General features: G+C 39.7%; 1 protein-coding gene across 1 annotated transcript; it reads right to left on the reverse strand.

The window, feature by feature from the left end:
* Positions 1-3,024: 3,024 nt before the first annotated feature.
* Positions 3,025-14,019, reverse strand: mazb (MYC-associated zinc finger protein b (purine-binding transcription factor)). The gene is made up of 7 exons (XM_028040422.1): positions 12,591-14,019; positions 12,265-12,415; positions 10,956-11,392; positions 8,987-9,234; positions 8,845-8,908; positions 6,663-6,834; positions 3,025-5,009 (listed from the first exon to the last, which is right to left on the reverse strand). The coding sequence occupies exons 1-7, from the start codon at positions 12,621-12,623 to the stop codon at positions 4,663-4,665; spliced, it is 1,452 nt and encodes a 483-aa protein (XP_027896223.1). The 5' UTR covers positions 12,624-14,019; the 3' UTR covers positions 3,025-4,662.
* Between the last annotated feature and the right edge of the window lie 1,690 nt (positions 14,020-15,709).

Below are 15,709 nucleotides of genomic sequence, written 5' to 3' on the forward strand. Positions count from 1 at the left end.
CGAGAAACGTGCACCAGTCACACATATGCGCTTTTATGTAGGAACCAAGAGACATGTTGAATGGACTGGAGGCATAATTTGTTTACAAAATTCAATTTGTTCCCAGAGAACAACATCTGTTTACAAAGGAAGCAGTTAGGCATTATATTCGGCCACAAATAACCCTGTTATTGGTTTATTTTTTTTATTATGTAAGCATGTGTTTAACAGGAAGTTTTACACAATTTATTGTGCTTGAAGCGTTTATAAACGCTACTGTGCTTTCCACTCCCCGAACTACAGTTGTGCCTGTGATTATTCAGACGATTAGTCGAGTAACTGGATTAGAAAAAATGCTTTTCATTTAACCATTTAAGCCTTTTTGTACAATATTTGAAAATTAATTAAAATGTGCATGTGAAAAAATAATTCAGCTCTTTTTTTAAATGAAAAAAAAAAACATTTTAATGCAAGAATACATAGTTCTCATGTGACGTTACACTTCTGGGAACTTTGTAGCTTACAGCCATCTTGGTAGGTATCTGTATCTGTCATGACAGTTGCTATGGAATTGCTATGACAAGAATAAACAAGCCAAAAGCTTAGAACTACTGTAGCTCTCAACTCATTCCTATGTAATTAATAAACAACATAAGTACATCATAATTACTCAATCACAGTTTCTGAGTGCTCTAGTTTCTTTTTGTTGGTCTCAAAGCTTTGAGCTACGCTAGCCTACCAAGATGGCGGTTCAGTGGCACGATCACTTCCAGTTCAGACTTGTGGGAACTATAGTCCTTTTTGCACGGCAGGGTCCGACCTGGCCCAGCCCGGCTCCGTTCGACCCGGTCATATTGGCGCTAAGGCCCTGGTAGTTTTGCATTGAGAAGGATACATCACATAAATCCAATTCTTGCTAAAGCTACCAGGTGATCTCCCCTGCGACTGCAGACAGTTTCCTTCTTGGATCTCCCATCCCATTTTTTCTGTAAGCCTTCATGAGCGAGGAAGCTGAGGGAAACATTTATCTCAGCTTTACATTTAACGGAAAAAAAAAAAAAATCTCATCTGAATGTACCGCTGGCAGGCGGGATTCCCGGCTGGACCGACGGCAGATGCGGAAATCCCGACTTCTGATCGGTTCAATTGGAGAAATGTTATTTACATTTAACATTAAAATCTTTGGCTGAAGAGGCGATTGCAATCCCAGTGCAGGGTAAGAATAGATTATGACGGGAATTTATTGATGCAGCATATTGAAATAACAGCCATCAAGAAAGTCTAGTGCTCCTCTGATCCAGAGATCTGATCTTTGTCCCGCCCCCGCAACCAATGAACCAATCAGCAGCCACAGCTCCAGGGAGCGGGGTGGTACCGGCAGGAAGTGCTCATGCAAAAACGATTAAGTATATTATTCCTTAAGCGTACACTTGTCTGGAACAAACTTCCAGAAAACTGCAAAATAGCTGAAACACTGAGTTAAATCTAGACTAAATCCCACCTGTCTAAGAGTTGGTTTTTAACCATAATAAATGAAACACTGACCAACATTTTGATGCTTAATAATAAAACTTGGCAAAATATAATATTTACTCATTTTCTATGACTTTGAATTTTTGTGTTTTTATGATGTAAAGTACTTTGAACTGCCTTGTTGCTCAAATGTGCTATACAAATAAACATTATTGGTTGATTGATCATTTGTAGCAAAGGTTGCATGTGCAGCTAAAAAGCACTTCTATTATCTGCCAACAATGGACCTGAAACTGTTTTAGAAGCTCAACCATTTCTGCTCAGCTTGACATTAATACTATTGCAGGCTGATCGGTCGGTCATTATTTCAAATATCTTTTATCAAAATTTGTGCCAAATAAAGCAAAATCTATCCCACTCAAAAACTTTTGGGTACAACAAGTTAACAGACACGTTTTGTTTTTCATTCTAAATTAAGACTCTTTATATTATTTGTACAGTTTTGAGTCTGTACACTCCAGGTAATTGATTAGTAAAGTAGTTGTTTCAATTATCAATTCATCACAATCAATCCTAATTGCTTTATTCTCGCTATATAAAGCGATGTTTGAAATTGATGGACAATTTTTGATGTTTTCCCTGTAAAGGTAGTTTGTGTTTATTAAAATCACCTTTGGGTCACTGCATCTTCGGTCTAACCAACAACACAGGGGAAAAAACAGTTCAAACAGTAATTCTTGTTTAATATTTTTACTTTAAACTGTCCAAATTATAAAATAACATGATCTCTACTTGATCTACAAAAAAAACAAAAACAATGACTGTAATAAGTATCGATTTTTTTTGCTCTAACAACTTTTTAGACATGCATACTGTTGAGAAATATAAAAATATAAATATAAATACATCCCCTTAATATTCTTAATGAATCCATGACTAAGATTTGAAATATTTTGTCATAAAAGAATTAAAATGCAGTTGAGTACGATAAGGCATTAAAGATGTATCACAAGAGCTGTACAGAAGCCTAAAGTAGAGGTATCATCATTATTATTTTTTTTAGTGTAATGGAGAAAAACTAAAATTAATTTGCAATAAATCACTATGTTTCTCAACAGGTAAAACACATTTTCAAAGAAAGAAACAACTACAGATTTCAAGGTAAGAAATGAACACAAAACAAACTGCACTCATCGACTGTTAAAGTCCTTTTTTCCCTCGACTTAAAGTGACTTTTTAAGCCCTTTCCACGCAACATGACAACTGACCGTTCATTACACGACTGACGCAGAAAACAAGTGCTATGCAGAAAGTTAAAAGACTAAATCTAAAAAAAAAAAAGTTTCACCCATTGGACTGGAACACAGAGAAAAAATGAAATAAAAAAGGACTATGGCAATGACAGCTGCAATCAAATGAATGGCAATCTATGTGAAAAAATTCAGAGTAAAATCAACTTTTTCATAAATATTATCATCTACGGCTAACTAACTTAGTGGAACTGCTAAATTTTATTCTCGTCATGACAGTTTTCTAACAATAAACATGGCCGAGCTTGCTTGGTTTATTTTGTTTTCATGCAAAAAGGTAGTTCAGAAGCCGTAGTGCTGATTAGCAGTTTGTTTTTTTTCCTGTGAAGGCCAGACCCAGAGAGGAAGACTCAGAGCAAAACAATCCGAGAAAACTCAAACCTCCGTCCTTACCGAGTCCGACAGCTTTAAGGTGCTTGATGCTCCTGAATAACAACTATATATTTTTTTTATTATTTCTGTACCTTTAGGAAACAGAAGACTCATCCCCTACAGATGAATCTTCTTTCCTGATAACCTCCACAAAAGACATTTAGCTAACGTTAAAACCTAATTTTCATCTCCATCTTGTGAAATAAAACTACAAACATGCGAGAGGAGCTCAAACTTACACACACGCAAACGCACAACTTCCTTTCTAACGTTTCTCTTGTTTCCTCCCCACCGAAACGTCTTGACACAAACCGTTTTGGATTTTCAGTATTCTCGGTAGTTGCTAACATGGAGGTAAGATCAGAGCTGGTGTGAGATTTACAGTACTTGGTACAGTAGACAGCAGCCAATGCCAAAAAAAGAAGGGGGTTTAAGGGTGGAGAGGGAGAACCACGCTTTCTTTAGAGTCTTCATTCGGAAATATTTGGACAGCAAATCCATGTTTGTCATTAGTGTCGGTGAACCTGCTGCAGCTGCATCCAAGATGTCTTCTTTGATGCTCCAGCTCTGCAGCAAAACTTTTTAGATGTTTTTTCTCTCAAAGATTTCACCTTTAACCCTTAAGTGCTAATAAAAAGAGAGGGGGGATTCTCTGCAGACTCAAAGCAGGCGTTTCTAAAGAAATAGGTGTTTCTACAGAGCAAACACTGATTGGCTTGGTCCAGTAACAGAAGTCTTTCAGATCCATGCTGAAATAATTCATCTGTGGTGACTGCTTTAAAAGTTGAACAAGAAGATAAGAAGGTGAATAAGGTCTCAAGGCCAGTTTAAGTAACATTATTTTTTGAATGATAATTTTATTTTTATTTATTTGTTTTGAGCTACTTGTGTCCGTTTCACATTATTTCAGTAACAAAAACTATTTAGATTTTTAATGTAAAGGCAAATTTTGCATTTGGTCAACATTTAGCCCTCCTAACTGATAACATCTCTTTAAAAAAATCAAAGTTGTTTTGTTATTAAAACGTGATTTATGTTGATGCTTTTATTTTGAAATGTAACCGGAGGTTCACAGGTAAAAGAAGGCTGGAGGAGAAGTTATGGAGACGCCGCTAATGTCCGACCGGCTAACACCATCACCATGTAAGCGCTTAATAAGTCTTCTACCTCGGTTACAACAGCAAGGTCTTGAAACTCACTAAATAAATGACAATCCGATACGGGACAGGTTAGCTAACGATTTTAATAAAAATGTCGAATGACGGACGTTAATTTCGTCTTGGTTCTTGAAAAACGGCTACTTTGACATGCGTGACCAATCATGTTTGGCTTGATTTTGTTCGTCCAATCAGGCGTGCTCCTTGTTTTTTGCTTGTCTAATCAGGTGTGGCTCTTGTGAAACGTCATTCTTTGGAAACGCCTACTTTTTCTGCAGACACACCTACTTGAATAAAAACGGAAAATAAAACATTAAACCGGATCAGAATCAACAAGTAACCGTCCCGGGACTCGCTTCAGACCAATCCTGCTAACTGTGGGACTGCGGCGCCGCGATGCTAGAGCAGTCCGTGACGAGCAGGTCCACCACCGTGTTCCCGGTGACGTACACGGTGGGCGCCGCCGTCACCATGTTGCTAAGGGAGACGGAGCTGCTGGCGGCCACGTTGGAGGTGACGGGGGTCGGTGCGGCCTGGCTGGTGCTGTGGGTTCCCATGTGGCCCTGGAGCTGGGTAGGTGTCTTACACTGGACGCCGCACAGGTGGCAGACGAGGACGCCGCCTGAGGCCGTGCCGCCGAAGCCGCCGGGGCTCTCCTTCCACTCCTGGCCATGGTGCTTCTGGGCGTGGACGCGGAGATACGTCAGCGTGGTGAAGCCTGGTGGAGAGCAGGTGAATAGCATACATGCAGTGAGTACCATGTCTGCACATGCGCATTAAGAAGTCCAACCTTCAGAGGAGGAACTGACAACTCAAATAAGTCAATAAATTGTTTTCAATGATAACTAGATAGATATACATGCATTGTTGTGGTTTCAAAGTGTTTTTAAAGCAGGGTGCAGCTGCAGTGAACTACAACACACTCCCGTGTAAAACTCGCCTTCCTGTTGCTTGATGACGGTCTGACTAGTTAACCGCTGACTCAGGATGTCATACAGCCGTTAATAACAAAGTGTATGACAATCTACTTCATGGTTCTATGTTGCTGATTAAATAAAATCATGTGGTAATGACAGCGTTTACTTGTCTGACAGATATAGCCGTCAGTTTGTGCTAAGCGCATGATGATCTGACAGAACACAGTCACTTTTCTAAACTAACTGTTTACAGAAATGGTGTATTAGTGCCAAAGTACATAGAAAAAGAGAGTACATTTTCACACATCCAGAAAAAAAAATTAAAACATTTTTAGATCAATTTGAGGTCCGAATTTTACGAAGGTGTATTAGGACCATTGCAGATGGTGGAAAACAGGAGAATATTTTCTAGAAAAAAAGATTAAAATTTCTGAGCTCCAAAAATCTAAACTTTGCTAGAAAAAAAACCTCAGAAGTTTTCTAGAAAAAAAACCTCAGAAGTTTTCTAGAAAAAAAACCTCAGAAGTTTTCTAGAAAAAAAACTCTGAAGTTTTCTAGAAAAAAACAAGGCAATTTCTTAGCTAGAAAAGTTTAACATTTGCTGTGAAAAAAAATCTGAGAAGTTTTGAAATTCAGAAAATTTCTAGAAAAATCCTGGACATTTTTGACGTTTAAAAATTTTAAATGTTTCTAAAATTGCCAACTTTTAGAGTTTCAAAGGTTAAAAATGTTCAACCTTTGAAAGTCAGAAATTTCCAAGAGTTCTTTTGATGGAAATTTAATTCTCCTTTTGTCCATCAACTGACCGGCATCATTACTTGTCTTCCTGTCCTAATAATCCAGCCCCAAAAACTAGGAAATTTCTGAGTTTCAAAAGAAATTTTTAGATTAATCTTAGAAATTATCAGTTTCAAAAGTCAAAATTTGTCAAGTTTTGAAACTCAGAAATTTCCAAGCTATTTCTAGAAAATTTCTGAGATGAATCAAAATTTCTGAGTTTTTTTTGGCAGAAGTTTACTCCTCCTTTTTTTCATTATCTGACTAGCATGACTAGCATCATTTATTGCCTTGCTGTCCTAATAGTCACACAATTACGTCCCAGGCTTGGCAAAAGCACTCAAATGCATATATATATGTATATACATATATGCACGTTTTAAATATATATACTGTGTAGCTGTAGCTGACATTTGAAAAAAGGAGTTTCAAATGTCAAAGTTTTTCCTAGAAAATTTCTAAGATCACTCTGAAAATCTTTGAGTTGTTTTTAGAAAATTTTTGACTTTTCAAAATACCAAGCACACTAGAGATAGAGACTGATTGGTTAACTGCATGGTCCAAAAATGAAATGGAGAAGGAACTGTTGCAGAGGGCTTTAGATTTATGAACTTTAAAGTTTGTGCCTTCATCAGACACTTTTAATAAAACTCATGGTAAAAAGCGTGTGCACTCACTGCGGTTACAGAGGTGGCACACGTGGTGCTGCGACTGGTTGTGCACCCTCATGTGATCGGTGATGTACGCGGCGGACAGGAGCTTCCCGCAGATGTGGCACGGCACTTTCTCCTCGTGACGGATCATGTGGGCTCGCAGGCGATCCTTGGTGGCAAAACACGACTCACAAGTCTGCAGACAGATGAGGGAAGAAGCATCGTTGGTAAAAATCAGAACACCTTGGCATTTTAGGCTCCATTCACACCTGATAGATTTGGTTTGATTGGAGACCAAAATTGAACATTTATTGCATTTTCAGCTCTTCTGGTTCTCTAACTGCGATGTGTCAAATGAACCAAACTCTTTGAAAATCCTGTTCCCCTCCTCGCCTATGGTGTTGCTGCACCAAGAACCACTGAAGGAAACAACATAAAAACATCCAAAGACATGAGAGCAACGTTCTTCTTTGAAAAATGTAAATGGATTAGCATCAGATTTTAGGAGTTGTAGGATTTATTTTCTATGTCTCCTGCTAGGCTAGCGCTACACCTGCGCATTTGGTTTGGTTGCATTTACCCAGAATTCCCTGCACCGTAGTCCGCTTCTTGCTTTTTGAGCAGTCTCTAGTCCGCTTGGTGTTCATATATATATATATGCCTGTGACAATAACTAAATTTACAGGAAGATATACTGTCCCAAAAATGATTGTTATAAATAACAATATTGTCATTTTGAAAAATGTTAAAGTAATATATTGATATGACATAATAATGCTATAATTCGCCCTCTCAAACACAGTGTACACAGCACGTAACACTTTAAATACCTAAAATAAAACAAAACAACCAAAAACAAAAAGAAAACCAAACGGCAACATAAAAAATTGATTATGAAGTATCTGTAAACAAAATTACCCATCAAAAAATCTTAATCATCAGGGGCCTCATGTATAGTTTTCACACTAAAACTTGGCGTATGGAAAAATTTAGAAAAGTGCAGCGCACAGAAAAAATTGGATGCATAAAGCCGTGTGCACACACGTGGCTGCACACATTTGTTGGAAATAGAGCAGCTGCTGGTCTGCCCTGTCGCCTCCATAAATACATATGTAAATTAGTATAAATACCCGGAAGTCTGCCACGATGCGAAGCAGTAACCATGGCAACGTCCTTGTTCGAAGCAGTATAAGTATTTATAACAATAATACTTATATATTTTATTTAAAAGGTGCCTTGAGGACACATAGGGTCATCTCACAAAAATAAAAATACATTTTAGAGAAAAAAAAATTCAAATAAATAAAGAGATCCTGCAAATAAATGCCTGTTTGAACATCAGGCAGGATTTAAAGACTGACGGCGTGTCAGAGAGTCCTTTGAAGGGGAATGTGGACGTTTATTCTAAATACTAGATGCTTTATGTCCATAAGGCACATTCACAAAGCGGGAGGCTGGACGGAAGGATGATTGCAGCTGGACCAGTATCGGTACCGCATGGCTCTTTAAGTTTTGCTCACAGCTCCAGGACGATCAGTCTGGATGAATCTAAACGCTCATAAACCATCATCAACATTTCCCAGCTGATCAATATGATCTCTGAATAATCGCTCCCTCTGAATCCTTCCATTGGCGATGTTCTCCATCAGAGCCAAAACTCCACAATTACGCGGCTCACCTTCGCGCAGCTACTTGTATACGTGTGACTGCATACACACCTTGATCAAATGTGGTTCAGTTTCATCGTTTACGTTTAAAAAATAAAATATTAAAATCATGAAACACATTGGGTTTGATGCTTCTTGGTCTAAATAACTGAATGTCGTCACATTTCAGTGTATTTAGGTGAGTTTTGATGCTTTGTAGTTTGATATTGTCCACAGAAAGTTTGCGTGGCTGCCGCATATTTTCACGCCAGCGAAAAAGTGTGCGTATATTTACGCAAACTTTGACGCAAAGTAAATTTTTACTTGTGCGTAAAATATGGAGCCGCACATTTTTTGTGCGCACTCACGCTTTATGCATGAGGCCCCAGAAAAGAAATTGAGCTGTTTTGTCTGCATCAAAGTTCTACTGTGCATTTACATCTCCCCAAATGAACCGGACTTTCTAGTCAAGCAAGCTGGAGTTGGACTAAACAGGACTGGTGTGTGAATGCACCTTAAGAATAAAAAAAAACTGCAAAAAAGAAAAAAATTATACATACCGGACATTTGAAGGGTCTTTCTGAGGAGTGCACCTGCCTGACGTGACTGTTGAGATGGTCAGGCCTGCAGCAGGACATAAGAGAGACAAGTTAGAGCAGGAAAGGGGCGTGGCCACGGCGTGTGGCTGCAGCGCAGCATCACCTGGAGAAAGCCTTGCCGCAGTGAGGGCAGATGTAGGGTTTCTCCACGCCGCCCTGGTGGGAGCGCACATGGTGGCTCATGCGGTCCTTCCTCTTGAAGCGCTGCTGGCAGATGGGGCAGGAGAAGGGCTTCTCGTCCGAGTGGGACAGCCGGTGCCGGTTGAGGTGGTAGACATCCCGGAAGGCCTTCCCGCACGTCTCGCAGGCGTGGTTCTTCTTCACGGGGTTGGGGTTGGGATTGGCGGGCCGCTGAGAGAAAAACAAACAAGCTACAGAGTTTAGGTCTGAAGTCTTTTCTCCACAAACTGGAAGAGAATTTGTAATATTTGATGATGAAACCATGCAAACACAGATAATCAGCCAGTTAGATAAATGATCTGATGATCGCAGTTGCAAAGAATTACTTCTGGCTCGTCTTTAATTCTGGTTTGTGTTACAGAGAACATGCAGGGGAGCGTGGGGGAGTGGGGCTTCGAGCTAAGGCTGGGCGATCCATCAATTTTCATTTTTCTGAAAATTTAATTTAAAAAAAAAATCAGGATTTTTTTCTCTCATCAATGCACTTGTATTTTTTTAGACTTCGAATTCAGGTCAACTCTAAAATGGAATATTAGGGCCAGGCTAAGTTTTTTTGTTTTGTTTTTTTATCACAGGAATAAAGTCAGTGATATGAGAATAAAATTGTACAACAATAAAGTTGAAACCTCACAATATTAGGAGAATAAAGTCTTAATATTAGGAGAATGAAGTAGTAATTTTATGAGAACTCCAACACAAAATAAAATAAAATGAGGAATATTGAGCATCTTGTAGAGTTATAATTTGTAATATTTGATGGATATACTTAACATAACCAACAAATCATTTTGGTTGGCAGAACTTTGACACGTTTGAGCAAAATATCGTTTTAAAGAAAACGATATGAACTGACCAGCTTACATCAGATCTTGATTACTAGAAGAGTTTTCTCAAAATGACTTGTAGTAATTTTAAAATGTTTTTTTTTTCTGGTAAAATTGCATCTTTATTTTGATATTATGACTACATTCTTGTAATTAAAGGTGACCCATTTGCTTTCTTGAACAGGTTAGGATTGGACTATACAAGACATTTTCTTTGCACAAAATCATTCTGAGATGATGAGATTTAAGTCAGGTCAGGTCTGCCAAACTCGTTTACACTGGTGCATGAAAATGCTGCAAACAGATGCGCAATTATGCAAACATACATGTTTGAAAAGCAGAAGTGGAGCCTCCTGCACAACCAACAAAAATGCAGCAAGTGGTTTCTCAATGCTAAGTCAACAACAGAACATGTGTTTTTTCCAGCAGCCATTATACAGCCAATACAGCGGTAAAACCAGCTGAACAAGCGTGCTGGAGCGCCGCTCGGGTTGCTAGGTAACAGGCGCAGTGCCAGTCGAATGTTTTTGAAACGTCTCATTTTCCAGACACCAAGAAAACTTTAACTTTTTGCCAAAAGACAACTGGGTATTCTTTTTTTTTTTTATGCTTTTAGAAGAAGTATGAAAACATGCAAAAGGTGAATTTTGTAAAATAGGTCACCTTTAAACAAACATTTTCGTAGCCTGGCCCTGATGCTCCTTAATACAACTTACAGAAGGGATGACTGAAATAAAAGCCACCTTTTGAAAATATTTTCTACTTTCCACTTAAGTTTTTAGAAAAGAAAAGTTAAAATCGTCTCTGGCATGAAAACAAATCTTACTTTTCTTCCATTCTTTAGGAGGTTTTATTTGTAAGCCATATCGCCCAGCCCTACTTCGAGCGAACTGTTTCTTAAACAGGGGACTGAAATCGCCCCTCAACCAATCAGCGCTCAGGGATTTCTCCCGAAATCAAACACAGGAGACGAATTCAAAGATCGTCGTGACGAAGGCAGCTTAAGAAACAACACTCTCGAAGGCTCGGGGGTTGACGACAACCGTCTCTCACAAGGCCCTGACCCACCTGTACTGTCGCCCCTGTGGCCATGACGACAGCAGCAGGAGGCGGAGCATGAGGGTTAACAGTAGCCATGACGTTTGGCATGGCAACCCCTTCGCCATCCTGACCACCCAGGGGAGGCTGCTGGACGCCCGCCAGCACGCCGGGAGGGGCGAGAGGGGGAGGCACGGAGAGGTGCAGCAGGGAGAGGGGAACAGTGGGCCTCTCCGCCCTCCCTCCGGCCCCCACCGCCATGGCCGGCGGGGCCGCTGCCGCCGCCACCACCTGGCCGGCGGCTCCCTCCTTTGCTCCCTCCGCCTGCACTCTGGCCCTGTCCTTCATGCGTACCCCAGTGTGGACCGACTGGTGCCGCCGCAGGTTGTAGTTGTTCTTGAACTGCTTGTTGCAGATGGCACAGATGTGTTGCACGCGAGCCGGCCGAGGCGCTGGCTTCACCGGCTCTGGAAGAACCAGGGGGAAGAGAAGAAGAAGAAGAGAAACTCAGGGTCTGTCGCAGCCTTTCAGGTGAAGTTCACCACTAAAAGACCTAATTCTGAATTTTGTGTAATTTTTGAAGCAAAGCTGCTGCATTTTCTAGCTGAAACAGAAAACTACAACGGAGTTTTGGGGACATGCTAAGAAAAAATAAATAAATTTGTGAGAATAAATTACAAGATAAAATTACAAGAATAAGCTCGTACAAGGATAAAGTCTAAATAATATGAGAATAGTCATATTTCAAGAACAAAACTGTATAACAACCCAACATACTCAGAGCAGTAAATAAACAAAAACTCTACAAAAACTATATGCATTTTGCTTTTAAGATAAAAATAGCCTAAACTACTCACGTGGCTTGTTTTAGTTTCACCCGGTTCAGATGTTTAATTTAAGTTACTTTAGAAAATAAAATGAATTTGCTTAAGTGGTTAAATGAAAAATCCATGGCATGTGCCATTTTAAATCAATTAATTGTCAGAATAATTAATTGATTACTAAAATAATTATTATCATCCCTAAATAAACCATTTAATGCCACACCACAGACTGAACTGCAATTAAAATAAGATTCTATAAAAATGCACAAGTGGTTAAATTAAATATCTATAGAATGCGCCATTTTTAATCGATTAATCTCCTGAATAAACGATTAATCAATTCATAAAATAATAATTAATTACAGTCCCAATTACATCTTCACATTTCTATCATAATAAAAGGCACCCAGCTCAAATTGTCAAAGTGTTTTGAGCAACCCTCCCTCTCCGGCTGTCTTCAGGTCGTTTATCCGCCTGAACCCACTCAGGTGTGGCTGAGCTGCCGTGTCTCTCACCAGGCAGGGGTTCCTCGCTCAGAGCCGTGGTGTCCACAGTGGAAGGAGGCTGCGCTATGTGCTCTGTGGGTGGGGTCTGGGGAGAACTCGTATGCACTTGCATGAGCTCTGATTGGAGGCTCCCCTCCACTTGGTTTTGGGTGGGAGTACTCTGGAGGAGCAAGGAGAAGGCCATCACCAAATGTAAACACAAGTCACATCATTTATCTTGCAGAGGTAGTAACAAAAAGATGTGAGCGAGGCTGGGATGACACAGACAGGGCCTACGTGTGTGGCGCGGAAGCAGCAGGGGGAGAAAACGCAACACAGGCCCGCAAAAAGCCTACCTGGAAGAGAAAATTGCTCCAAGCGGTATCCATTTTGCGCCAGACAGCGGTGGAGATTATGAAGTCAGCTCCTGGTTGAGGTTGAGGTCGTGGGGAGCCGCCTTTGCATGGCTCGGATCGGCCCCTCCGGTGGCGATCGGGACGCGGACGGAGGCCCGGCCCGCAGCGGGAGCGATGGGCTCCCCGGTTCTGTCGTAAAGCGCGAACAAAGCCAAAGCCGTGTGCTGAAATCTGGTTTTCTCATTGAGGTAGAACTGTGGGTTGAGACGCACGCAGCTGTTGGGACTAACGCAGGCTGCAGAGGTGGAGCAGGCCCAGTCCAGTAACGGCCTGCTTGCCTCCTGTTTTAAACTTTAATAGTTAACAAACACAAAAATGACCCCAAACCTCGACAAACACGCAGAAATCAGCCCACAGGAGTTGCCTTAAAACAACCCAAAATAGTAATAATACTGATAACCGAGCCGTTGCAGTTTTACTCTTTAGCGCCGCGCACAAAACAGTGAAATAAATGCTGTTTTTCACGCAAGAGGACGAATATGAGTTGTAATATCTGTCAAAACAGCAGGTCATGCTTTGCTTTTTTTTCTGATTTATGAGTCTATTTTTTTCCGATTTCCGAAGCCGCGGTAGGCCGGTCGGGTGTCTGTCGAAGCCTCGCTGCTGGATTCAAGCCCTGACCCCGGCGAGCGGCGCTCTCGCCGGGCCGCAGCCTACCGCTCCACCTCGGCCGTTCAGCTGCGAGGATGTCATCTTTCTTTTTTTATCGCCCGCTCTCCCTCCGCCCTCCCTGTCTCTTTCTTCCTTTTCTTTTTTAATTCCTCTTTCTTCTCCCCCTCCTCTCCTTTTTCTCGCACCGCTATGTCCCACTTGCTCTTAAAGGGGTAGAGTTTCCTTTTTGGACACCCCCTCCTCCTCCCCGCGCGTGTTATTTCCGTCCTCGTTGTCCTCTCCTCTTCCTTCCTGGATTGTCGGCCGACGGAAAAGGCTCTCTCCTCCCCCACCTCTCTGGCTAGCTACACCGAGCAAATCTGCAACGAGGAAAACAAGCAGAGTGACTTTCCATTAGCCGAGGGATGACGGACACATTTTAAAGGGCAGTGCGCACAGATCCTCCCAGTTGCTCTGTAATAATGATGTCAGACTGTTGTTGCAGCACAATAGCAGCTCAGGAGAGAAAACACAACAAAAATATCTATAATGGAAAATAATAAGAGCACTGGGATTAAAAACTATAGTTTTACAGCTAAAAAACCCCCCAGAAAGTATTAACAGGATGTTATTTTTATATTACCAACGGTTTAAACTCGGCTCTCCACCCAGAGGGGCAACCCGTATGGAGTGCCTCAAAAGAAAATCGCTGCACAATCTGGCGGTGCAATGCTACATATTTTGGTATCAACCTGATACCATGTAAATGCAGGGTTAATGTCGCAGATAATAAATACTTTTATTATTGAATTCCTGACCTTTAGGTGTTTCTGTGTTTTTTTCGTTCCATTATTTTGTTAAAACTTAGGACATAATTTGGATTAAGTTTGTAGGTGTCTACAAAATACTTTAATATCTTAACATAATAAACTAGATGTGTGTGATGCTGCATATTTTGGTATCAATCCAATGCTAAGTAAATACAAAGCCTATATCGATGGTTATTATTATTTAAGTTTAATATATCATCAGATTTCTGACCTTTTGGTGCCATTGTGGGTTTTTCTTTGAATTATTTTGTTAAAACTTAGGACACAATTTGGATAAAGTTTATAGGTGTATACAAAACATTTTAACATATTAGCATAATGTAAAAAATAAATAAATAAACTGGAGGTGTGCGATACAAAATACAGGGCCCCTATCACACAAACCCATATGTTTTTATATTTTAAACTTCAGACATTTAGATGTTTTTTGCTTTTACTTTTGCATTATATTGCTAAAACCGCAGAATCCAAACAAGGTTCATAGATATCCACAAAATACTTTAACAACATTAACATCATAAACAAACAACAGAATTTAAAAAATTTGTGTGGTTTTTCCTAAATAAATTCTTATTTCAGAAAATTAAAACAAAATCTTGTTTGAGGTAGAGTTGAAACTACAACAAAATAAGATCAAATTTTATAAGGGAATCTGAAACTAAAGTATCAATTTTACCATGTTATCAATCCGATACAGATTTAGTATCGATATTATTGAACAGAACAAATTTATGTTCTTTTTTTCCTCCGTGTAAAAAAAATAATTTGAGCTCAAATCAAAGTAAAACTTTTGAGTTAGTTAAGACACTACAATGCAAAAATGAAATATTTTAATAGGTAATCTAAAACAAAAGTATAAATCTTACCATGATGGCAGTATCAATCCAATACTGATACCAACTTGGAATATTATCAAAACTTTAAATCGATATAAAAATTTTGGATTAATCCGCACACCTTCACCCAGAATCCAAACCAAAATACGCAAAAAGAAAATGTTTCTCTCACTGTTAAAATGTAAATCTACAAAGCTTAACATATTAATATTAATTCAAATATTACTTGCTATAAAATGAGCTATTTCCCTTAAACTTAAAATTCCCTTACTGAATAGCTGTCATAATTTAGTTTGAAGATTCTTTACTTCAAACTAAATACTTGAGCAGAAAATTGCAGACTAACTGGGCTGTAACATGTTTATGTCGTCAATGGTGGCTCATCTCTCTTATTGGACTGTTCAAAACTGCTTCCCATGTGTTGGTGGAAAACAAATTTATTACTCCATCTTACGATTATATTGCACAAATATTTACTGAAGCAACTTTCTGAAACTAAAGCAGACTCGCGTACCACGTTTTACGGATGTTGTAGATAGAAACAAAAGTAAATTTCTGCCTAAAGAAATTTTGAGATTGTCAGAAGTTTCCAAAACCAGCTGACCAAACGTGCTGGAGTTCCACTGGGGCTGCTAAGGTAACGGGGTGGGGTTGCTAGGTAACGATGGAATGCCCGTCAAATGTCACTCAACAATCAGGAAGTTTTTGACACAGCTCATTTTCCAGACACCAAAAAAAACATTAATTTATTGACCAAAAGTACATATAAAAACATGTGAAAAGTGTATTTTAAATGAAAAAC

The sequence above is a fragment of the Xiphophorus couchianus genome, chromosome 2 (genome assembly GCF_001444195.1).
Source record: "Xiphophorus couchianus chromosome 2, X_couchianus-1.0, whole genome shotgun sequence".
Taxonomy (NCBI): Eukaryota; Metazoa; Chordata; class Actinopteri; order Cyprinodontiformes; family Poeciliidae; genus Xiphophorus; species Xiphophorus couchianus.